Here is a 24,349-nt window from a genome sequence, read left to right on the forward strand (position 1 = left end):
TCCGAGAGCGCGAGCCGCGCTGGGCAGGCGGGTGGCGCGGGCCGCCGCTTCCGGAGCCGCGCGGGGCGGGGCCGCGGGGCGCGAGGCCCAACCCCGACCCGGGCCGCGGCCGCTCCACCTGCGGAGCCCGCGCCGGCGCCCCGGCTCCTGGAAGGCTGCACCGGCCCGAGGCCGGGATCTGGGCTCCCCGTAGCTGGATCAGCGAAAGCGCTGAGTGAGTCCAGCTCCTAAGAAAGGAATTCGCAAACCTGCTGCTTGGAAACCGGAGCTGCTACTTAAAACGCGCCGTCCCGCCAAGGGAAGAGCTTCCGTCCAGCTCAGGGAGTCGGACATGGTAGCCCCTCTGAAAATGCTGAAAGCTGCGAAATTTCGCTAACGCCCCCTTTTGTAGATTTCATTCCGTTTCCTGACTACACCCAAGTATCGGTCCCCATCTGAGCACCCCAATACTTCCAAGCCACTGCAACAGACGCAGTACAAAGGGAGCCTGGCGTTCCATTCATTCTAAGATGACTTATAAACACGCTTAAGAGGAAGCAGTTACTGCACCAGCAATACATACTGAGAACTTGTCTATTTCCCCCTCCTTCACTAAGCCACCGAAGTTTACAAACTAGGTAAAAAGTCCAGACTGTCCATTCTAGTCATCATTTTAAGATCATTCTGAAAAATCAGAGGCCAAAAACCAGGACTACAGGCTTTATTAGAGGAGAAGGACCTGCCCGGCTGCCTCGCAAGGGGAGGACAGCAGCAGTGCAGGGGTGGCAGTGCAGGGGTGGCAGCCTTTTGAGGGGCGGAATGGGAAGGGGTGGGGGCTTAGTGTACTCAGCGCACACTGATTGGTGGCTTACTGCATTGTCCATATAGGACAAGGGCTTAGGGCTTAGGCAGTGATGGCGAACCTATGACACGCGTGTCAGAGGTGACACTCGAACTCATTTTTTTGGTTGATTTTTCTTTGTTAAATGGCATTTAAATATATAAAATAAATATCAAAAATATAAATCTTTGTTTTACTATGGTTGCAAATACCAAAAAGTTTCTATATGTGACAGGCACCAGAGTTAAGTTGGGGTTTTTCAAAATGCTGACACGCTGAGCTCAAAAGGTTCGCCATCACTGGCTTAGGGTATTTGGCAGGTGTGGATTGGTGGTCCAATGTATGGTCCATATAAGGTACATGGTTAATCACTCAGGTATTTCCGGGCTGCAGGTTACATCATACTCCGCCCACTAGTTGGGGGAAGGGAGGATCTAGCAATTCAATTTCACTCTCTAGACCCTAAACTTTCTAACTGGAACCTTTAACACCTTAGCAAACATGTTTACATGGAATTTTAGGAAATTCTATGTAAATTTTAGGAAATTCCAAGTAATTTTGATAGTAGCAAAATGACAGGCAGAACTGTCCTTCCCTCAGAACACCTTAATTTGGATGAGGCATTTATCTCCATAGATTATGGAGATAAATCTCCATATCATAAGTGGTGACACAAATCAGGGACACATCTTTCTGGGAGCCCCACGTTCACCGAGAGAAGGGTGCTGGTTCCCTATCTCCGAAGTCATGAGAGAAACCGTAACTCAGGCTCGTGTGCTTTACACTGTAAGAGAAACGTAACACCCCACAACCTGTAAACACTCCTGTTGCTCCCAGAGATGCCCGATCGTTCAAATGAGTCTGGTTACACTATACTCGAGTCATCTCAATCATGGGAGGGGTTTAGAGGTGACCTAGTTCATCAAAAGTGTCACTTATTTTTAAACATTTTAAAATTATTTTATTTGTTATTATTGTTGTTATTGTTATTATTATTTATTTATTGTTTTGTTCTTAATCCTCACCCAAGGATACCCTTCCATTGATATTTAGAGAGTGGAAGGGAGGGGGAGACACATCAATTGGCATGCGCCCCAACCAGGGGCGGGGAGGAGCCTGCAACTGCGGTACATGCCCTGGGCCAGAATTGGGACCCCTCAGTCCGCAGGCCAACACTCTACCCACTGAGCAAAACCGGCCAGAGCAAAAAGTGTCACTTTTAAGTTAGGAAATGGAGCCCCGAATGACAAGCCGACAGAATACAGCTGGTCAGTGGCACCCGGGGGCCTAAAAGCCAGGTCTAATGATGCCCAATTTAGACGTTCAATACAGCATGTGGGCCTGGAGCTTTCTCCCTAGAACCCAGTGGTCTCCGTATCCCTCAAGGGGACTGACTCCCCGGACCCCCACCCCCACCCGTCACCTTCTAATTAATGTGGACCCTTCCTTCCTTTGGAGCTCTTCTCTCTTTGACCGCCCACCACTGCGAAGCACCTTGCAGGCTGGACTCTGTGCTGGGTGTACAGTCCGTTACACCCAGCACAAAGGGCAGGTAGTAGAAGAGTCAGACATACAGCATATTGGCTAATAATTATTTTCGATATCAGTTCATCTCATTATCCCTGAATTTTATTGCCGCAGACATCAGAGGTCATGATCATGTTGAGCTCATGCTATGAATGGAAACCGGCTGCTTTAGAGAACTGTCTTCAGAGGGAAGCCCGCTTGCCTCGGCCTTCACGGGTCGTTTTCACTGAGTGACCAATCACTGAGCGGAGGATTTGTAGTAACAAGAAGAAAGCAACTAGGCAGGCAGAACACCGAAACCCTCTCAAAAAGATGACACAGGACACAACAGTTCAAAATCAGTACATTTGTTTACTTGAAGCAACAGTCCAGGATTGTGAAGTACAACACAGTTTTTAAGGATGAGATTCGTTTCATGGTCAACACCAGCATCATGCACACAGCTTCTGGCTGTCAGAGCACTGCCCGAGGGGTCCGAGCGGGACGAGGACCCAGGACCCGCCGCTGCGAGCTCATGCCCTTGCTTGCTTCTGGACACTTGGAATCGGGCAGCTGGAGTGGACACGGAGCGTCCCCTGCGGGACAGCACGGGGCTTTGCTCCTGGGCCAGCCCAGTGAGTGCCTGGCTTCTCGCTTAAGGTTCAAAAAGAAAAGGCAGTGTCTTTGCTCTGCGGGCAGCAAAGGCATGAGGCACAGGCCTCTCTGTGGTTCCATACGGCACAGGAAGATGCTTTTAGCAAAGGGCACGGACAAGTTCGGGCGACACCCAGAAGGTTCGGCATAAAGATAGCCTGGGCGGGGGGCGGGGGGGGGGGGCAGCTGTAGGGACGGTGCCTGTGGACTGTTTACTGGCCTGTCCAATCAAGGCTTGGTAAACCCAAGTAAAGCTGACAAGAAAAGGGTTTTAAAAACCTCAGTACAAAAAATCCTCCAATACATTTGGAACCAAATTATTTGTTCTTAAAAACACGGGACGAGGTTCACAAGGCTTTCCCGCCAATCTACTACTAGGAGCACTCATGCCATGGCCTACAGACCCGGAGGAGGACAGATGAAGAACCTGCTCTTCAAAAAGAAAAAGGGGAAAGAAAGACAGCAGTACATAAAGTGCTTCTTCTTTAATGAAACAAATCCAAAAGATGTACAGTCAGGCTCAAGTTGTGCAGTTCACAAGCATGGAGGAAACAGACAAACAAACAAAACGACGCGTCCGACAGGCGCGCTAGCCCAGGACCAGGCTGGACTTGCCGCCAGGGGGGTTTCTCCGCGACGGCACCGGGGCCGGCGCCACCGGGCTGGGCACAGGGGCGGCGGGCACTGGCTTCTCCTCGCTCTGCCCCAGGCTGGCCTGCAAGTCTACGTCCACGTTTTCTACGGAGACAGAATGAAATGAAGGCTGACAGCGATTCCCAGGGAATCTGAAGGATCTAAGTTGTTTGTTAGGAAGATTCAAAACATACCTAGAGACAGAAAGAAGCAAACCACCCCCACCAACCATGTCCCCAGCACCCAGAATTTACCACCGTTTGTGTTTTGCCATATGTGTCCCCAGGCCCTGTTCTGTGTGTTCTTTTCTCAATTACACAAACACGAAAGACATGAATATTGTAAATTAGAACATCACAGACAAACTCTAGATCCCTGACTCCTAACCCACCTCCACGTGGGTCTCCTCGCCCTATCCCCAGAGGGTTTGTTTTGGGCATATTTTACGTGTATTTTATATCCAGCACGTGACATATAATACTGTTTTCCCTGTGTTCAACATAATATCAACTTCCTTTTTTTCACTCTTTTGCAAATTTACCCATATTTATACACACGGTCATAATTCACCTTGCTTAATTAAAGTGCTTTAGTGTGTGTGTGTGTGTTTATATATATCCAGTCTTCTACTGAGCAACCGGCCCAAGCACTGCAAACAACACTGTAATGCAAACACTACCCAGCACCTTCCCAAGTGGCTGTGCCCCCCGTCAAAGCAATGTATGCCCTCCTAACACCTTTGCATATGCACCGCTTGGTAACCACCTTGCTTTAATATTTGCCAGACTGATGGGTGGGGAATGTTACTGCGTACCTGTTGTATGTTACATGTCCATGATAACTGGGTGAGGTTGATTTTAACTACACAGATGGCCAGTTGTACCATCAACATTTATTAATGAGTCCACCGTTCCCCTACTGGCTTGTAATAACACCTCCATTAACCAGGTCACTCCCATCTCTCATTAACTGGGCACTTTCCATATTAAAGTGTTTAGAATTAGTGTAGTATTGTCCAAAATCCTGGATATTGCTTGATTGATTCACTGGCTGATTTGTGAAACTCCCAAAAAGCATATATTCTTAACCAGGTAGTTTACAAAATCAGAGACGTCATTGATTCAAAGAGTAACTGCAAGAGAAAAAACTCAGAATTTTCTGTGGAAGGAAACTTCTACGAAGAGTTTCATAGTTTTAAGGCATGTTCGATTTTTAATTTTTAAAGAAAATCCAGGTCTCATTTCATTCAGTGTTAGACCACATTCAGTTGAGTATTCTAATACCTGCCTTAGAATAATCACACACAGAGGCACCTTTAGTAGCAGACATGGGAGAAAAGCTACCATAAACTTAGAAAAAAGTTTTCCAATCTTCACCCGAGGATATGTTTTCTTGACTTTAGAGAGAGGTGAGAGAGAAACATCAATCAGTTGCCTCCTGTATGCACCCCAACTGGGGATTGTACCCACAACTTATGGATGTGCCCTGACCAGTAACAGAACCCACACCCTTTGGATGTAATGGGATGCTGCTCCAACCAACTGAGCCACCCAGCCAGGGCTTAAAGACATGTATTCCCTCCTAGTTTGGGAGTTCCGAACCCCGGAAGCAGTGAAGCTGAAATATTGGTTCTGCTATATACTATGTAGGAACTCCATATGGACTCATACTGGACACCAATGAAAAGTTCTAATTTTGAAAAAATACATAGTTTCTCTAAGTTCTTCAAAGACCAAACATTAAAAGTTCATGTTCCTAAAACCACTTGTACCAAGTTTTTATTTAGCCAACTGAAACTGAGAAGTCCAAGGGAGAAGTGGTCTTAGATCAGAAACACACCAAAATCTCAGACACAAGCTACTGCTGCTAGTCACATGGCATTTGATGAATGTTTGGAACATTCTGCAGAAGTAACATGATATGACACACATAATGCTTGATAGTACTGAACTACAAGTAAAACTCTAATAGGAAGCTTTCCAAGACGACAGCCCTTACGGTTACGAACTGATGCTTGGGGAGAAAGAGTTGATTATCCTTCAGTTCCTGTTGCTACACTCTTGTTACCCAAGCAACGGGATCACATGCATCACCATCAAGTACCCAAGTCCCACAATGAGTGTCCCTTACATAACCTAAGAAAACATGTCTGATGTACTACAAACACAAACAAAACTCCCCAAACCCACATTTTAAAAACAATTCAAGATAGATGAATACAGAGCATGAACTCAGGCTGAGCCAACAGGCGAGCGGTCTCATTCCTGCTGCGAGGACATGGCCTGGCCTCCCCGCTGTACACATCTACCTGATTCTCCACTGTCTGTCGGGGCCAAGCAGCTAACAGGCACTTCTAAAGGACACAAAATTACCTTGCAGCGCTACCATGGCAATTAATTCCCACAGAGTGATTTTTAGCTCAATCAAGCTCATTTCCACCCATCTTCTTTCGTTTATTATTAATGGAACTGTTCTCTTTCACAACGAGGTAACAGCATACAAAAAAAAAAAAAAAAAAAAAAGCGAAGGGAAAAAAAAAAGCACATATGGAGACTAAAAACAGCAGGCCTTCATGTCCTCTTTCTTATAGATTTCCAAAGTCCTCCCTGTGGCCACTCCTGTTTAATTGCCCACAAGACGAAGGCAATTTTCCTTATATCCAAACAAAATCTGTTTTGTTTAAACAGAGCAGAATAGCTTGGCTTTGAAGTAAACTTGGCAACAGAATTGGGGTTGACCTCTACTCCACCAGATGTGCCTTAAATTATCAGGCCCCTTGTCATTTTACGACAAATCAAGTAAAAGTAGCAGCTATCAGGAACACAAAATAATCAGGTGGCAAAATGGATGACATTGGGAGAAAAAGAGGAAGGACTTGTCATACTACACAATTCAATGTGCGATTTACCCGAAGAATCTCACACTCTCCAGGCTCCCCAAATCCCCAATTGTATTCATTGGCCAAAATGAGTGAGTCAGGATTGTGGCTAAATAAGGTCTCACAGTGGAAGTATTTCAGGATTACAAAAAGCAGTGGGATCGAAAAGCCTAGAAGTTATTTTACCTGCAGAACAGTCTTTTCAAATGAAACAAACTGGACATGGACAAAACACAAACCTATCTTCGGCCTGTGCACAGGGAATGTGTCACAGAGGTTCAGAGCTGCCCCACCCCGTGGAGACACACCGTGTGAGCCCGGCCGGCCTGGCTCAGTGGTTGAGCATCGACCTATGGACCAGGAGGTCACGGTTCGATTCCCGGTTAGGGCAGAAGCCCGGGGTGCAGGCTCGATCCTGTGAGAATAAACAAATCATCTTTTCTGCCAAAGAACAGTTTAGACAGCCGCCATGTTGGCCGCATGGCTTGCAGCTCCCCTGGGGGCCGCCATCTTGAAACAGCCAAGGCCAACCCCTCCCTTTGAATTAGCCAATCGAGAAAGACTGTGCGGCTGCGCTCCAATCAAGAGCAAGGGACACGTCACATGGGCCAGGGATTATAAAGCCAAGCAGACCACCTGCTCAGTGTCCTTGTGCTTCCAGACCATGAGTGCGCACCCTTCTGCGGAGAAGTAAAGATACTTGCCTGCTGCCTGCCTCCCAGTGTGATTTGTGTCCTACCAGGACCCCTGCATTTGGGGGCTCGCGTTATTTCTAACAATCCCCAGCGTGGGGAGTGCAGGAGGCAGCCGAACCATGATTCTCTCTTGTCATTGATGTTTCTCTCTCCCTTCCTCTCTGAAATCAATAAAAATATTTTAAAAAAGAAAAGAAACACCGTTTGAGAGGACAGAAGAGGCACGTGGCTCTTACACATCTGACTCCCTGGGAGGCTGCAGCACAGAATGTAATGGCAGGAAGAGGCCGTGGGGAAGCCACGGCAGGACCAGAGGGCCTGATAGCTGCATTCCACCGAGTCCATTTTTACCCGCTGCAGCCGCCTGGTGTGTGTCAACTCCGCATCACACTTGTCAGGACTTCTCTGGCACTTGTTAGGGAAATGCCAGTAAATACTTCACAGATTAAAATAATTAAATGGCAACAGCTCATTTCCACAGGGATGAAAATTTACATCTGCCCCCTAATAACCATTTATAAGATCACCGGGTTTCCATTGTCTCGATAAATAAGCAGCTTAGTATATATATTAAAAAAAAAAAAAATCAAACAACCTTTGTAAGCTCAATGCCATGGGCCAACTTGAACTGTCAGAGCCATTTATAAAAAGCTCTCACTAAGTGTAACAGACACCAGCCTGAATAACGTACATATATTTGTAAAGGACTGGTTTTCAATCCTTTCTCATACACTCTGGCACTGCTCTCACGGCTGGCCATACCGAATGTGGCCATGTTCGCTAACTTCCCTGTTTCATTTTTCTTCCCTCCACCCAGAGTATGCTGGCACTCGGGCAAAGCTAGAGTGCAGTCCCCAATCTCTTTCCCAGGACATGACTTGAATCAAAATTCCAATCTATTCTTTCATTGATTTTAGAGAGAAAGGGAGAGAGAGAAACATCCATCGGTCGCCTCCAGTACATGCCCCAACCTGGGATGGAACCGCAACCCAGGCCTGTGCCCCGACTGGGAATCAACCTGCCATCTTTCAGTGACAAGACCAACTGAGTCCCTCGGCCAGGGCTCCACTCTATTCTAAAACCGTTTACAGAACCAGAAATCTGGGCTTCGGAAGTACTCACCATGAATGTCACCTTCTCCCTGGAAAAGAAAAGAGATTAAAATTTTACTCCGGATTTTAATTTTGCAACATACAAATAAAGCAGTCACAGTTCAGAGAGATTACTATGTCTTTGAAACCAAGTGTTTTCATTTTGATGCGGTCAAGGGCAGGGTCAGGCTGCATCACAACAAGCAACCTTTATTCAACCAGGGACAATGCTGGACAAATTGCCCCGGTGCCAGTTACACACCCAAAATTGAACAAACCTTAGCATCTAACCAATATAAATTTTTAAAAAAAATCTTAACGTCTACACTGATGACCTCTATCAATTAGCATTTCCGAGGCCCTTTTATCAGAATGGGAAGCTAGTGAATCTGTCCTTCCTCTCTTGCTTCTGACCTAGGGGTTGACAGGCACCTAACAATTCCAAAGCCCCTTCCACAGTCTCCCACACTCAGGTGGCTGACGCCTCCATGTGCCCTGGAATCCCTCCTCCGGAGGACACTCTACCAGCTTTCCAGACACACAGCCAGGGACTCTGGGGCGGTGCTACAGTCCTTGAGTTCAGCTCAAAACAACTGGACAACGTTTGCCAACAATGTAAACAGTCCTTGAACTCAGAAATATCGCCATATCTGAGATACACAGGAAGTGAGTGTGATGTGACTCAGAAGTCCTAAAACCAACGCGGAAGGGTAGAGGCCAATCCTAACGGCCGAAGAGACTCAGAACAGCAAGGTCACGTTTATTCACCTTCTGACTTCCCTCTCTAGTTGTCAGTCACCCAACACCAATACTGCTCAGTCCCTTCCCAACAACCTCTATGGAAAACTCCAGTGGAAGAACTGAAGCTCTTAGAACGACAGGGGGGAATCTGATTTCTAAACCGAAATGTCCTCGAAGCCTGTCCTCTTCCCCGATTGTCACACTGACCTTCAGGTCTAGGAAGTCTCCAGAGCTGGCTTCCGAGGAGTTCCTTCTCTGGGGTGCAGACGACTCAGGATCTTCTCTGCCACCACTGGACTTGGCACCTGAATCAAAAGACACTTTCTTGAGGAACACAATAGGAAGACCTAAAGCAAACCCTCTTAGCGAGCGATATTATAAGTTAGTCTTGTATTCCAAAATGAGCGAACAGTGTGAGGGAGGTTAAGTGATGGCATAAAATGTTGACAGAGGGACTGAGTAACCCTGTCCGACGTCACTCCTTATTCTGATCCATCCCATAAACTCTCAGTATTTCCCGAGACTTGGTCCCAGTCTTTCCTCTAATGAGGAGCTTTAACTGCTGTTTATCTCTTTAAGATAAAGTTAGATTTGGCTCACAAGCCCTGTGACAGCTGTGGTTTCGTGGTGGTCCTCCCCTTGACCAGCATCAGACATGAGCCATACCTGCCGACTTGGCCCACGAAGGGGGATTCTCCTCGGGTGTCCCGAAGATGCTAGAGGCCATTTTGTTCTTCCTCACGGGCTGTTCTGTGGGTTCATCAAAGCCTAATGAAAAGTTGGATCCGCCACCTGGAGGCCGCAAAACCCTAGGAAAATGGAAAAACAGAAATGTCAAACCATACCAACACACTTCTTGGAAAAATGTTGTCAGGAACCTTTCCCCCCCGCCCATTCATTCCCCTTCCCTCCCACGAAAGAAAGGTGCTAATGGGGACGATGAATTGATTCCCTGATTCCCTGGGGTATAAATTCAACGCTGGGTGTTAAGAACAAAATGCAGCTTTATAATATCTCTAGTAAGATTGTCTATCACACAAGGCTGCCGGGAAGTCATCACAAACAATAGCCTGGCTGGCGGCTCCTTTTAGGAAATGGCCAGAGACCTCAGGGACCTTGCCTCCTGGGCTTAGCTGGAAATACAGGGTGTGGCAAAAGTGGGTGTACAGTTGTGAGTATGCAAAACAGTTTATTCTTATATCTGTATTATTATTTATTAATTACTAGAGGCCCGATGCACGAATTGGTGCTCTGCGGTGGGGGTGGGGGGTGGGGGGGAGAAGCCACAGGCAGTTGGCCAGCCGGCCCTGCCCACAATTGGGGTGGGGGGAGCCAATCAGGGGCAGGGCCAACAGGGGAGGGGCGGGGGGGGGGGGCCCCAGCCACGGGGGAGGGCCCGATTGGGGCCGAATCAGGCCGGTTGGCTGCCACAGTGCATTTCATAGCCACCGGTTGTTCCGTTCTGGTCACTGGGCTTTTATATATATATAGATTGTATTATTTTCCATACAAACTGTAAACCTACTTTTGCCCTACCCTATATGTGCAAAGTTTAGAAACACATCTTGTTACTTTTTTCCATTTTTATTTTCAATGAAATAAAAAAAGGAAGAACATACATATTAAAAGTTAACTAACCAATTTAGAAGGCCAAGCAAAGGTAATAATAAAGCATCTCTCCGATCTCAACATCACAGGCGAGCCCTGTTTATATACTTGGACCTCACTATTGTCACTGGTAAACACAAGTGACTAGCCACAGGGAGAAAGTCAACATGAGACATTAAGTGTAAAATTCGCGCCATGTTCTATACGCATGCACCTGCGGACACCACCTATGGGTTTTTGTTCAACAACGAATATAGTACTTTCACATTTCCCAATCTCCCTGCCACAGGCTGACCCATTTGTCCCCTCCCTGGAAAAACTCAAAAACACAGAAAATGGAGATGATTTTATGGAAAGATTTTCTAACCACTAATTCAATTCCTCTGTTAGAGATAGGAGAGGTCTGGTTTCTATTTCTTAAGTCAGTTTGAGTAAGAAGCAATTTTCTAGGAATATGTCCATTTCATCCAAGTTTACAAATACGGTTGTCATTTGTAAACTAAGCTCCTTATATTAGAAAATAAAAGAAAAATTAAACACTTAAGGTATAAATTCTCTTCTAAATACCCCACTGAAGGCATTCCCAAGTTTTGATTTTTTTAAACTCCTGGTCCAGTCTAAATATTTTAGCATGTCCATTATTTTCTTCTTTGGCCCATAAATTATTTAGAAGTGCATTTGTAAGTTTCCAAGTACAGGGACCTTTATAGCTTATTGGTTTCTAGCTTTTAATTATAACACAGACACAACAGTTTTATGACATGAACCCTTTGAAATTTGATGAAATGTGCCTTATGGCTTAATATGTGGTCAATTTTATAAATCTCTCTATATATGCTTGAAAAGAGAATGTATTTTCCACTGTTCTCTATGTCCATTAGATCAAGCTTGTTAAGTGAGTTGTTCAAATCTACTCATTAAATGTTTTATCACTTAATGAGAGAATCTGATCTGTTTTTCCCAGAATTCTGTTAAGATAAAGCATTCTCTCTCAAAAAGACTGCCAGTGGGGAAAACTGTAATGAGTTAACTGGCTAGTCATTTTGATTAAACAAAATATATATACCCCTAACTCACTTCATTTACCAAAAAGTTCCAGCTAAGCCAAATATTTCCATTTAAAGACTAAAACAGCCCTAGCCGGTTTGGCTCAGTGGATAGAGTGTTGGCCTGCGGACTGAAGGGTCCCACGTTCAATTCCAGTCAAAGGCACATGCCTGGGTTGCGGGCTCGAGTAGGGAGCATGCAGGAGGCAGCCAATCAATGATTCTCTATCATCATTGATGTTTCTATCTTTCTCTCCTTCTTCCTTCCTCTCTGAAATCAATAATATATATATCTATTTAAAAAATTTTTTTAAGACTAAAACAAAAATACTGGAAGAAAATAAGTACAGATGTGTCCTAGTCTTGAAGAAAAGGGCTTTCTTTCTTAGCACAAGATGAAAGCCAGAAATCATGAGATGGACAGATAAAACTTGGCAAAAATACGCACGTTTGACAAAGGATAGTATCACTAATATAATGCAATGCTCTTAAGAAATTATTTTAAAAATAACCAAAAAAATGACAAACAGTACTAATAGGCAATTAAAATATATGGATAGCCTCTAAATATTAAAAATTCAACCTCATTAGCAAATAAGATTTAAGACAAGATGATAGTTGGGAGCATTTGAGATCTTGCTCCCCTGAATATCTTGTTAGTTTGGTTCAAATAAACTCTAAAACACAAAACAAAACAAAAAACACACCAAGGTGACAGTGTTGTGAGCTTTTCTGCTTATTAGACTAGTGAAGAATGGAAATAAATGCCAATTCCCAGCATGAATTTGTACAAACTTTCTAAAGAACATTTGGATATGTGTATCAATTGTTTAGGTTTACATTTTATATGAATCAGCATTTCTACTTCCAGAAATTATCCTAAGTAGATAACCAGACATATGTACAAGGATACCCCTATAAATAGGTTAATCTGTGAAAAGTTGGAAATACCCTAATTATCCAATAGTAGGAGGTTAGGTATCAAAGTCCATCCATACAACAGGAAGCTATACACATTATAGTGAGATTTGCCTTTAGTAGATACAAAAAGTTACCCAAAACCCAGTGAATAAAAAAGGTTAGAGAACAAATATAAACCCAATTACATCCTATATAATAAAAGACTAATATGCAAATCGACCGAACTGCGGAACTACCAGTCGCTATGACGCGCACTGACCACCAGGGGGCAGATGCTCAATGCAGGAGCTGCCCCCTGGTGGTCAGTGTGCTCCCACAGTGGGAGCGCCGCTCAGCCAGAAGCCCTGAGCTGGGCTCCTGCCCCCTTGGCTGTAGGCGACACCCTGGCCTCAGCTCCCTTACACTGGCCCTTCCTACCCAAGGGTATGCTCTCCTGCCCTGCCCTCTGTCCTTCCCCACCAGGCTCCCCTGTGCTGTCCTAATCCTGCTACCCACAAGCCAGATGCAAGGTCTGGTTAAGCCTCGGCAGAACTGAAGGAAATCAGACAAACTTCGCCAATTGCCAATGTGGCCTCCTCTCAGCCCCGCCCTCTTCACCAATCCTGTCAGGCCACTTTCTTTCCTGTTCCCCAAACAGTCCTACCTCGTGCCCTCTCCACCCTTCCCTCAGTGACTCTTTTTTAAAAATTGATTTTCAGAGAGAGGAGGGAGAGGGATAGAGAGATAGAAACATCTATGGCTGCCTTCTGTAGGCCCCCAACTGGGGATTGAGCCCCCAACCTGGGCATGTGCCCTGACTGGAATGGAGCCATGACCTCTGGGTTCCTGGGTCTATGCTAACCACTGAGCAACACTGGCCAGGCCCCCTCAGTGACTCTTAAACCTTCACCTCCTCCATGATCTCAAAGAGTAGCAGGTGGAACCTGAGGTAAAAACACTGGAACCTGAGGTAAAAACACTAGAGATGCTTTGTGTGAAAGGGCCAGATAGGGGGTATTTTTGGCTTGTGGGTCCTGCACATGGCACAAAGCAGCCACAGACAACGTGAAAATGAATGAGTGTGGCTGTGTTCCAATAAAACTTCACTTACGGACACGGAAATTTAATTTTCATGTCATTTTCACAAGTCATGAAATATTCTTCTGCTTTTTTTTTTTTTTTCCAACCACTTATAAATGTCAAGATCTGAGGCCAGCTGGGTTTGGCCCTCGGGTGGTAATTTGCTGGGCTCTGACTGCTCTATCCCAGCGATTTGCAGCTGGTGTCTCGGCAATAATTTTTAAAACAGGCACTACCTGACTATTCAATCAGGGGCCCTGACCTCTTTTCCCTTAGATTGCCAAATAAAAAATGACAACTGCCAACACAACAATAGCCCTCCGGTATGAATGAATCAAAATTATATCTATTATTTCTGTCAGATCGGCAAAAAATATATTTTTTGGTGTGCTGCAGAATTTCAGTAATTCGTTTATGTGTGCCATGAGATTCAAAAGTATGAAAAATCCCTGTCTATCCAGTTCAACAGCCTCTTTTTTGTGTGTGCCCTGACCAGGGATCAAACCTGTAACCTAGGCATATCGTATCGGGACCACACTCCAACCAGCTGAGCTACCAGTCAGGGTTCAGCCTCATTTTTAAGGGAGCCAAGTCAGGCCCTGAGAAGTTCCAAATAAATTGCCCAACATTAGTTAACTGGCACATATATGACCAAACCCAAATCCCCAGTTCCTGGCACTGATACAGGGGAACCACACGAGGCCATTTTTCTCTCTACACTGCAAACCCACATAGCTGGTGCTTTGATTTGTTTTCTTGCTTCCTAATCTTAAACTGTCTTATATTTCTTATATAGGTCCTCTAGTGTCCTACCCTGAATCTAATATTTGTGTCTGCCCATAGTAAAATTCAGTACCCAATTTATACTAAATAAAAATCCTATATAATAAAAGGCTAATATGCAAATTGTCCCCTTGGGGGTTCAACGGGGAGACTGGGAGTTTGATCGCCCGCTATGACATGCACTGACCACCAGGGGGCGGGGCGGAACATGGCGGGTGACCAGCAGCAGTGGCGGGTGCTGAGGGAGCAAAGGAAGGAGGAGGTGGGGAAGCGGGCAATCTGATCGGCCCTGATCGCCAGCCAGGCTTAGGGACCCTACCTGTGCATGAATTTTATGCACCGGGCCTCTAGTGTCATTATATTTCCCTTGGGGGGACAGGGAGATCCATTGTGTTCTCTTATAACATGTCAAACATTTAAAACCTCACTGGTTTGTGGGTGTTCTTTTTTAATCTCAGATATTAAATATCCACTTAGATTATGTGTGCTCAGGCATACATTTTATAAAGGTGATAATTTTAGGTTGGTATAAATGGTTTAAGTAATAATTAAAGGTATAAATTCTTAATAGGCTTTCTCTCATGTTAAAGTTTGAAGTGACTAGGTTTTCAACATTTGTACCCCAGAAGTTAACTTGCTTCATTGTCTTCCCCCTTCATTCCCTAGACTCTAGGGCCTAGAGATTAATGATTTTTTTCCCTTACCATCATAATTAAACCCTTATGAATTTTTAGCCAGATGAAAATCTTCAGAACCCTAATGGTCTGGGAAATATTTTTTGGCCTTGGGGAAAAAAAACAAAACAACTAGTACCCAAACACCAGCTAAAAAAAAAACAAAACGCAAAGCTCTGACCATTTCAACTTTTTAAAGGTCCGTGTTCCTGCTGTAACAGCAGGTAGTACCTACTCCGATGACGTCAGTGTTGTGGAGCCCATTTGTAACAGCCAGACATCCCCAAACAAAGGATTTGAATCATAAGACAGAAATTATGTCCATTTTACTCTTTCAGGTCCTACTATTCCTTCTGAGCGACACACATGATAACTAAATCAGGATTACATATTTGAGACTCAGCACAAATGTCGCCATGTACTGCAGATAGCAATGTTTTAAAAATTACTTTTTCTTTCTTCTCTCTTAAAATCCTAGACTTCCCATATAATCTTTGCAGATCATTTCCTAACAGACTAAATTTATAACACGTTTATGGGGCCAGGAGGATGTTACCGGAGAAAAGAAGTTTTAGGAGCATTAGCTGAGATTACGGAAGAAGGAAAGGCAGGAAGTAAGTAAAAGGACAACGCTACAGTCCCAAGATCACAATACTGGACAGAAATTGATGACAAAAGGTGAATTACAACACTTATTGTGCAGAACCAAAACTCACTTCCGTCTGACATTTCAAATATACGTATCAAAAGCTAGTGTGAGGATTCATTTGACCAGGTTACCGAAATTCTTTACGAAGCACCAAACCGAACTCAACCCCAAAGGCTAAAACCTCAGATTTTTTACACATTAATATTCCAACCACTACATTCTGACCCGCAGAAAGTTGACCCCGTGGCACAAACGGAAAAACCAAGGTCCAATTCGCTCCAGTGTCCTCTGAAAAAAATGATCTCATTGGAAGGATGACAACAGAAGAGGGAGTGACCCTCTTCAGTGTTTTGTGTACTACCCCCGCTCCCCCAGCCTCCCAGGAACCACTAATTTTGTTTTTAAAAATCTTTCCTGTTTTTTCTACATTGCAAAAGGGAAAGGAATGAATTCAAAAGGAATGTCATTTCCAAAGTGGACCCTCCTAAGACTCAGTGCTGAGGCCTGCTTTTGTCCCCAAGTTCTCCAACCCCTGAGACACAGCTATTTCACGGCTGTCTTCTTAGCCCCACAAAATGGCTCCCTTTGTGCCACTTGCTCAGGACCCCAGGGCTGGCCACACAGGACTGCAGATCCCCATCGATGAAGAATAGATGCCCAGAAAAAGCGGAGGCTAAGCTCCCTCCGAGCCGTGAGCAAGGATCCCAGAGATCCCACCTCAGAGAGCAGCCCAGACAATGTGGGCATGTTCCACCGGATCCAAACCCTCCCGCCAAGTTAGGCAACCGCTTGGAAAACGGTCCCGGTCCAGACCCGGCACCCAGTGCCCCTTCCCCAAATGCAGTGGCCTAAGTGGCCAGAAAGGCCCCGCTTCCCGAGTGGAAATAGTACACGGAAGAGACAATGGATGTCTCCGGCCCCGCCCAAGAACAGGAAACCTCCTCCTGCAAGGGAACTGGGGCCAGAGATGAACTCATTTCACAAACGTCAAAGAGGTGGGATGCAAAGACCGAGGTCCGCAGGTTTGAGCACAGAAAACCCACTCGGACTGGCACACGCCCTCTCCCGTTCGCAGGTGGGCGCAGGAGGGGAAGGAGCGGGGGTCTTTCCTTTGTTAGCAGAAGGGAGGCACTTGGCAAGGGCTGGCTGGCGGCTGGGTCCTGGAAAGGAAGGAGTTGGGGGTCGCGATGACCATCCTGCCTGCCCACCAATGCCACCTGCCAGACTGGCCCCAGTGGGGAGAAGCCGGACCCGCTGGCTGCGACCGCGGAATCTGATCGCCACGCCGATCGCACGGCCGCACCTGCCCCGAGCAAGTGACAGGAGCGCGTGGCCCGGGGGTGAGACAATGGGGCCTGGCCGCTAAGCTGTCCGGGCACCCGGGGGCTAAGACCACCGCCCTGGGAACGGGTTGGCCCCGCTTAAAAGAGGAGGGCGCGAACCCTCTCGGTACAGCCCAACTTACAACCCGCGGCGCGTTAAGGGCGAGTCCCCGGCCCTCCCGGCCCCTCGCTCCCGGGAAGGAATGAATGAGAGAGGGAGTCGGGCGGGGCAGCGTGCGGGGCTCGCGGGGAGACACAAAGGCGGGACTGGTAACTGAGCACCGCCGCCTGGCCAGACGCCCCGGGCACGTTACCGCCAACGACCCGCAACTCGGCCCGCGTGGCCCCGCTGGGCAGCGGCCCTCCTCACCCCGAGTCCCGCGTGGCGCGGACCCGCCGCCTCACCTGGAGCTATTCCTGCTGTTGGGGTCGACGCCCTTGAAGGTGGTGGTGGTCGTCATGACGCCGAGGAGTGAGACAGGCTGGCGCGGTACCAGAGAGTTGAAAGGATCCGGCCCGAGGGGCGCAGAGGAGCTCCCCACCCCACCAACGGCGACCGCTGCAGAAGCCTCCGCCACCGCCTGTTTGGCCGGCCACTGCTTTTATAGGGCTCGTAAACCCCGCCCCCGCCCTCCCGGCATTGGCCGATTCAAATAGCTCTCTGCGTACCTATTGGTTCCCCGGAGTGCCAAGCATCGTACTGCCTCACGATGGGCTGTGATGGTCCAGGCTCAACCTAAGCCCGCCCGCTTCCTGGTCAGGGATGGTCTGGAGAAGTGCCCCCTCCCCCACCCTCAAATCTCGGAGATGATTGGACAAAGGACAAACCTGCCCCATGCTTGGTACGAGTAAAGCTCGCTGTCACTTAAAAGTTACCTGACAAAGGAGAAAGCTCGCTCCGGGTAAGTCGGAACCCACAGTGCAGGGCAGATTTGTCGTTACCATGCACTATTTGCCTTACTTATGGTGGGACAGTGAGGGCATGCTCCTTAAGGGATGAAAAGGACTACTCTAGATTGACATTTATTGAGTACCTACTGTGTATCTCCTGTGAAAACCCGACGGTCCCAAGGCGGCAACATTGAGTCAGCGACAGAAAGCACGCCAAGATGATCCCTTTTAAAACGACTGGAAATTCTTTACATTTTAATGTTAATATTTAGCTGTCAGGGCGGTGCATGCACTAGACCAAAATTATAGTCGTGATTTGAAGGTCTGTTCTAAGGCTGTTAATGCCTGGTGGCTGGGAATGGCCACATCCTTTGCTATCAAGACTATTCCAGAGCTCTGCAGCTGTTTATACCCTTAAGTCATGACTCTCCCACCTGTCTGGGTAAATCTATCCCTGCAACAAATGCAGACACACTTGGAGGGCTCAGGAATGACTGCTTACAACATCATAATAGGAAAGCATGCATGTTTCCTCAAGGCAGATCTTGTTCAGTATTTCCATAAAATTGAACTACTTTCCTCTTTGCATAGCCTCCTCCCCCCAGTTAGAAGTTTATATTATTGGCTAACTGCTCTTCTGGGCTTTCATGAAAAGTCAGAGATAAGTTCTTCTCTTCTAGAAAGGCATGGATTTTTGTGCTTACCACAAAAACTCGAAGCACACCACTTGTTTGGATTAAAATATTTCCATTCTTAAAGGCTGGGCCTAAACTTCCAAAACTTTAATAATAATAATAATAATAATAATAATAATAATAATAAAAGCTAAAAAAACCAAAAACCACTTTCATATCCATCTAGCCAGTGAGCATGCAAGCCCTCCTCAAAAATCATGTAATTCCTGCCCTGGCTGGTATGGTTCAATTGGTTGGAGTGGTTACAGGCTCCATCCCAGGTCAGGGCAGGAGGCAGCTGATAGATGGATGTTTCTCACATCAATGTTTCTCTCTCTAACAAAATAAAAATCATGTAAGTACAGACTAGGAGTTAGAGGAGTATGGTGGTTGCTGGCTCAGGCTCTCATAGGAGAAATCTGGGTTTTAATCTCAACTCTTAACTTTTCTGAGCACGTTTCTTCATTCATAAGGATAAAATAGTATCTGGACTCCACAGAGTTGAGGACTGAATTAAGTAATGATGTAAACTGCTTGGCCTGACATATAAGAAGTCATCAAAGTGATAGTCATTTTTATTGACTTACTTGGAAAATAATCACATACTTTCTAATGACCTGAAATTTTTTGTATGTGAAATGAGGGGTTTGTACCTGACTCTTTAGGGTCCCTTTTAACCTACATTTTTGAATTTGTACTTGACTTGCCTTACTTCCTCCATCCCCTGTAGTCTAGTAGAAGACTGCTGTGGTAATACAGCACTGGGCTGGCAATCAAAAAGCCTAGATTCTGGGTCTGCTCCCTCTCAATATCACACTCCTAAGTACACTGATGCTCTCGAGCCCAGTTTCATCTAGAGAATGGGGTTTGGAATTTTAAGAATGTTGTACTTAGGAAATGAAAGCTCTCTCATAGAGGTGCCTCACACTGGCTACACATCAGAATAACCTATGAGCTTTTAAGAAATACAAATGAATGCCAGGCCCCATCCAACATCAACTAAATTGAAATTTCTGGGTGTCGGATTCAGTCATGGGTATCTTTAAGAAGTTAAACAGGTAATTCTCATATATAGCTTGGGCTGAGAACCTCTGCATCAAGGATAAAACATAAATCCCAGGAGAACTCTTTTAATCTCCTCTGATTTATTAAGAAGAGTAAATTTATGTAAAACAGACATCAGACTGAGGCCATTTTAGGCAAGCCTGTTTGGCAGTCTACCTACCTTTTTGTACAACCCCAGGGTTCCAATTTTAAATACCACTGCCATAAATCCTATATAATAAAAGGCTAATATGCAAATTGTCCCCTCACCCAGGAGTTCAACCAGGGGGCGGGGCCAACCGCCTGTGACCCTCTCCCGGTTGGCCCCCCAATCCCGATCGGTGGGGCCAGCCGGATCCCACCCGTGCACAAATTCGTGCACTGGGCCTCTAGTAAATAAAAAAAAACCACTGCCCTATATGTGCATGTCCATTTTCACCTACTTTTAAAATACAGTAAAGGGGAGAAGAATGAACAGTTGCCCACATGCTTTATAACTTTTCATGTCTTTAAACAGTTAAGTCCTCTTAAATTTACCTTAGTCCCATGCTGCCACTTCCTTGCTATATTCAAAGTACTAGTCATCCATTTGTAATTCAGTTCAGAAAGGTTAGTAAAAATCAGCTTACCCAACAGGTTTGAGTAAACCCAACATTCTCCTCAGAACACAATCTATTGTTCTGAATCAGGTGGCTAGAAATCTAGTATTTAAAACATGTCAGAAAAGTGTTTGAAGCCCTAATAATTTTCCTTTAATATGGACAGGAATGCCATTGGTTTTTAATTTTGCTACTGGTTATTCAAGAATGCAATGCACAACCTACTCAAAATAAGATGGAAGTTGTTTCCGACCACCTGTGCCTCACCACTTTAGTTAAGGTAGTAACTAAAAGCAAAAACATGCACTAACACAGCAACTCTTAGCTCTCAAGCACCTGTTTTTACCTTAAATGTTATCAGCTTTCCCACTACCATACAGTGTACTGAATCCCCCAGAAGTTCAACCTGCCCCAATTTATTCCACAATGCCAGAGGGAGTGGGTGATACTCTCCCTAGATTTTGAAATTGGGTTATAACCAATCTCTCTGATCAGTGCATTTCACTGACATCAATACACACATATTAGGTTGAACCACATGAAACTGCAGATATCTATTTCAGACCTACAAGAATAGCAACTGCTTATGTTCAACCACAGTTTAATAATACTCTTAATATTTTCTACCCTTCTGTTTCATTATTTAAAAACAAATGCTGGTCATGCTTTTGAATTTGATTTAATGACTGAATGAATGAATGGCCCACTGACAAGTATTTCTAACAAGCTTTATTTCTCAGCCTCAATATTGCAGGATACTTCATAAGCGTATCACTTATGTATGACTTAACCACACATATTTACACATAAGTTCTGCATCCATCACTCTTAAAGCCAAATTTAGTACACATCTGTCCATTCTTTTCTTAGCCATATCCTCACCAAAAAAGAGGGTGGCAGATCAATGCCCACTGAGACAGCCCAAGTTCTCTTAAAGCTCATTTGCCATTAAACAAATGCACGAAGAGGTCTCAAATAATGGAAAATAGCTTGGTCATGTTCTTGCCTTCTCTTTATTCAAAGGTAAACAAAACGGTACATACACTCTACTAAGGTCTGACATACACCTCTCAGGTCCTTTTTAATCACTAAATTATAGAGGGAAAGCATAACTCATATTTCCCCATTTCTTCCTCTTTTCAGACTAAGAGCTGAATAAAATTATGTAGTCTGTTTGTCCTCTTTACTCAGTTCCATGTTCTCTATTTAATAAAACAAGCAAAAATGTCCCTAACCCATCTGTCCCGCTCTCCTAAAATGAATTCACCTCCTTAGCAAAAATAGCTAAAAGCCCAGCAGGTGTGGCTCAGTGGTTGAGCGTTAACCTATGAACCAGGTCGTCACAGTTTGATTCCCAGGGGAGGACACATGCCCAGGTTGCAGGCTCGATCCCCAGTGGGGAGCGTGCAGGAGGCAGCTGATCAATGATCCTCTCTCACCTCTCTCTCTTCCTCCCTCTCTAAAATCAATATAGCCTTGGGTGAGGATTTAAAACATATCCTGAGGAATATTTTTCCTTAAAGACTCACTAGGGCACTGTTTAGTATTAAGCATTTATTAAAAAAACCTAATGAGACAAGAGACAAAGGTCAAATTCAGTTTTGTTTTTTTAATAAATAGAAAGTTCTTGGCCGGGTCTCTGATTTCTCATTTACATTAAGTGCAGGCCAACTGGTAGAGATTTAGGTATTCAGTTGAAGCCTCAGCATTCTATGGCAGAGCCCTTACTTCACACTGAATATAACAACTTTTTATTTTAATCCTCACCCAAGGATATATTTTTATTGATTTTTAGAGAGGAAGGGAAATATCAATGTGAGAGAAACATCAATTAGTTGCCTCCAGCCCCAACTGGGATTGAACCTGAAATCTAGGTAGTCCAACCAGGGATTGAATCTGCAATCTTTTGGTGTATGGAACAAAGCTCCAAGCCAACTGAGCCATCCGGTCAGGGCTGAATAATATCTTTAGAGTTCAGCATGTGGGAGGCATTTTCTAGCTAAAACTTATCTCATTTAATCTTCACCATAAGGTGATTAACTCAAGAGTTGTAAGGATGCCTCCCAGAATTGCTTCTCAAATACACATACTTTGAAAATACATTTCTGGGGGTAGGGCAGAAGCACTGGTATTTTTAAAACGCTCACCCAGACGTTCTGATGAAAAACCAGGATCCAGAATCACTGTTAGTCATATTTAAAAGCAGCAATAACCTAACTCAAAAATAACCCAGCAGCACAGCTGGCCCTCTCCAATATACTATACACCACCACCACCACCACCACCACCACCACCACCCTCCCCCTCAACACACACACACATATACACAAAGACCTTGGAAAAACTCCCTCAAATCCTGAGATTCCACTGTCCACTGACCTGCTGCTGTCACAATTCCCAATTGCACACTTTCACCCGTCTCCCATTTTTCCTCAAACTATTTCTTCCCATCTTCCATTCAATCTCATTAAATATGAGGGCAGCCGGAAAGAGTTTAGCCAAATTGTAACAGTTAACCAAAATGGCAGCATAACTCCCATCACTTGAATGTCCCCTCCCAAACCAAAAAAATTAAAATGCAAAGATTACTTTCAGTATTTTCAACTCAAACCATTTCACTTATTTTCAAAGTGATTTTTAAAAAGTACTCCACAAATTTTTTCCATACAATTGTTTTGGTAGCAACTTATGTGAAATGGTTAAGAGCAACAAACAAGAAGTCCATTTAAGAACACAAATAAGGTATATACACTGACCCAAGTATCAATAAGCTACAACATACTATATTATTCAACAGTGCCCTTTCCACACATTTCTCTCTGGCTCTTTTAATTGTACCAAGTTTTTCTACTATGAAGGAATTTAAAGTTTATCTTCTCCCAACAAGGCAAAAACTCATAGTATTAATTCCTCTAACTGAAGAACCCAATTCAAGACCCCTTCCACATTCAAGTCCTCCGATTTAAATTTCAATTTAACTTTAGTTTTTAGGACACCACAAAACTCCACTATTTAATAGTACCTAGATCAGTATGTCAAGAGAAAGGTACTTAACTGATCCCTTCTAAGAATTCTTGGGGGCAGGCTTCCCACTATCTCACAATATAAGTTGTAAAAATGGGTTGGTAGCAAAATAAAAATTGATTCAAGATTAACGCATATGCATAATAGAGCCAAAAATCTAGAGAATTCCTGTTTCTGGGGAAGCTCATTCACTATGGACATGGGGAATGTAAAAGAGATCATACTGTAAGAGGTACAGTGAATTAAGTGAATCACATGGCATTATTACATGGAGACTTGATCCAACAAGACCACATTGGTGGGTTAGCAGGGGTGGGAATTCAGTTTCTTGAGAACCAGTTTTAGAGAATTCAATTGGAATAAACAGGCAGCAGGAAACCTATCTCTAGTCCCAGTTCTATAACCATGTGGCTGTGTGAAAACCCTCTGGATCAGTTTTCTCAACCCCAAAACAGGGGTTAGAATTAGATCATCTTTTTTATCTTCCCTGCTCAAATACTCTGTTTATTGGTTCTACAGACGTGATCTTTCCCCATACATTTGAAGACAGTAGTGACCTATATATTTAATGCTAAAAGAAATATATGTAGATAAACATTTTCTGTCCTTCAACATCCTTAAATAAGAAACAGATTTGATTCTATTTTAGGTTAGGGATTACTCACCAAAGTGAAAGCTAGAGAATTAAGTGACTTATCAGCAGTTAGCTAAACCAGAACCTTTTTCCTAGCTGCATTTACTAAGGCCTCAGGTAATGGTTTACAGAAAAGAATGCTTGAGAGTAAATCCACATAGTATGACCTATTTTTTTTTTTTTGCTACTAAAGTTGCATATTTGGACCTAAGCTTTCTGAACAAAGAGGAGGCTGGAACATCCGTTGATAGTCATTTATATAACTTTGTTACTCTTTGTTTTGCATTAGTCTGTCAGAAATAAAAAGTTCTATTTCTTCCTTTAAATGTTACTTCTAGCAGGCCTATTGGTATCCTAAACTTCAATTTTCTTATTTAATATTCCTCAGAATAAAGAGAACAGC

General features: G+C 44.6%; 1 protein-coding gene across 1 annotated transcript; it reads right to left on the bottom strand.

The window, feature by feature from the left end:
• Positions 1 to 2,678: 2,678 nt before the first annotated feature.
• JPT1 (Jupiter microtubule associated homolog 1) lies at positions 2,679 to 17,671 on the bottom strand. The gene is made up of 5 exons (XM_006103415.3): positions 17,486 to 17,671; positions 9,685 to 9,827; positions 9,226 to 9,323; positions 8,309 to 8,327; positions 2,679 to 3,718 (listed from the first exon to the last, which is right to left on the bottom strand). The coding sequence occupies exons 1-5, from the start codon at positions 17,539 to 17,541 to the stop codon at positions 3,570 to 3,572; spliced, it is 465 nt and encodes a 154-aa protein (XP_006103477.1). The 5' UTR covers positions 17,542 to 17,671; the 3' UTR covers positions 2,679 to 3,569.
• Between the last annotated feature and the right edge of the window lie 6,678 nt (positions 17,672 to 24,349).

The sequence above is a fragment of the Myotis lucifugus genome, unplaced genomic scaffold (assembly GCF_000147115.1).
Source record: "Myotis lucifugus unplaced genomic scaffold, Myoluc2.0 scaffold_485, whole genome shotgun sequence".
Lineage (NCBI taxonomy): Eukaryota > Metazoa > Chordata > Mammalia > Chiroptera > Vespertilionidae > Myotis > Myotis lucifugus.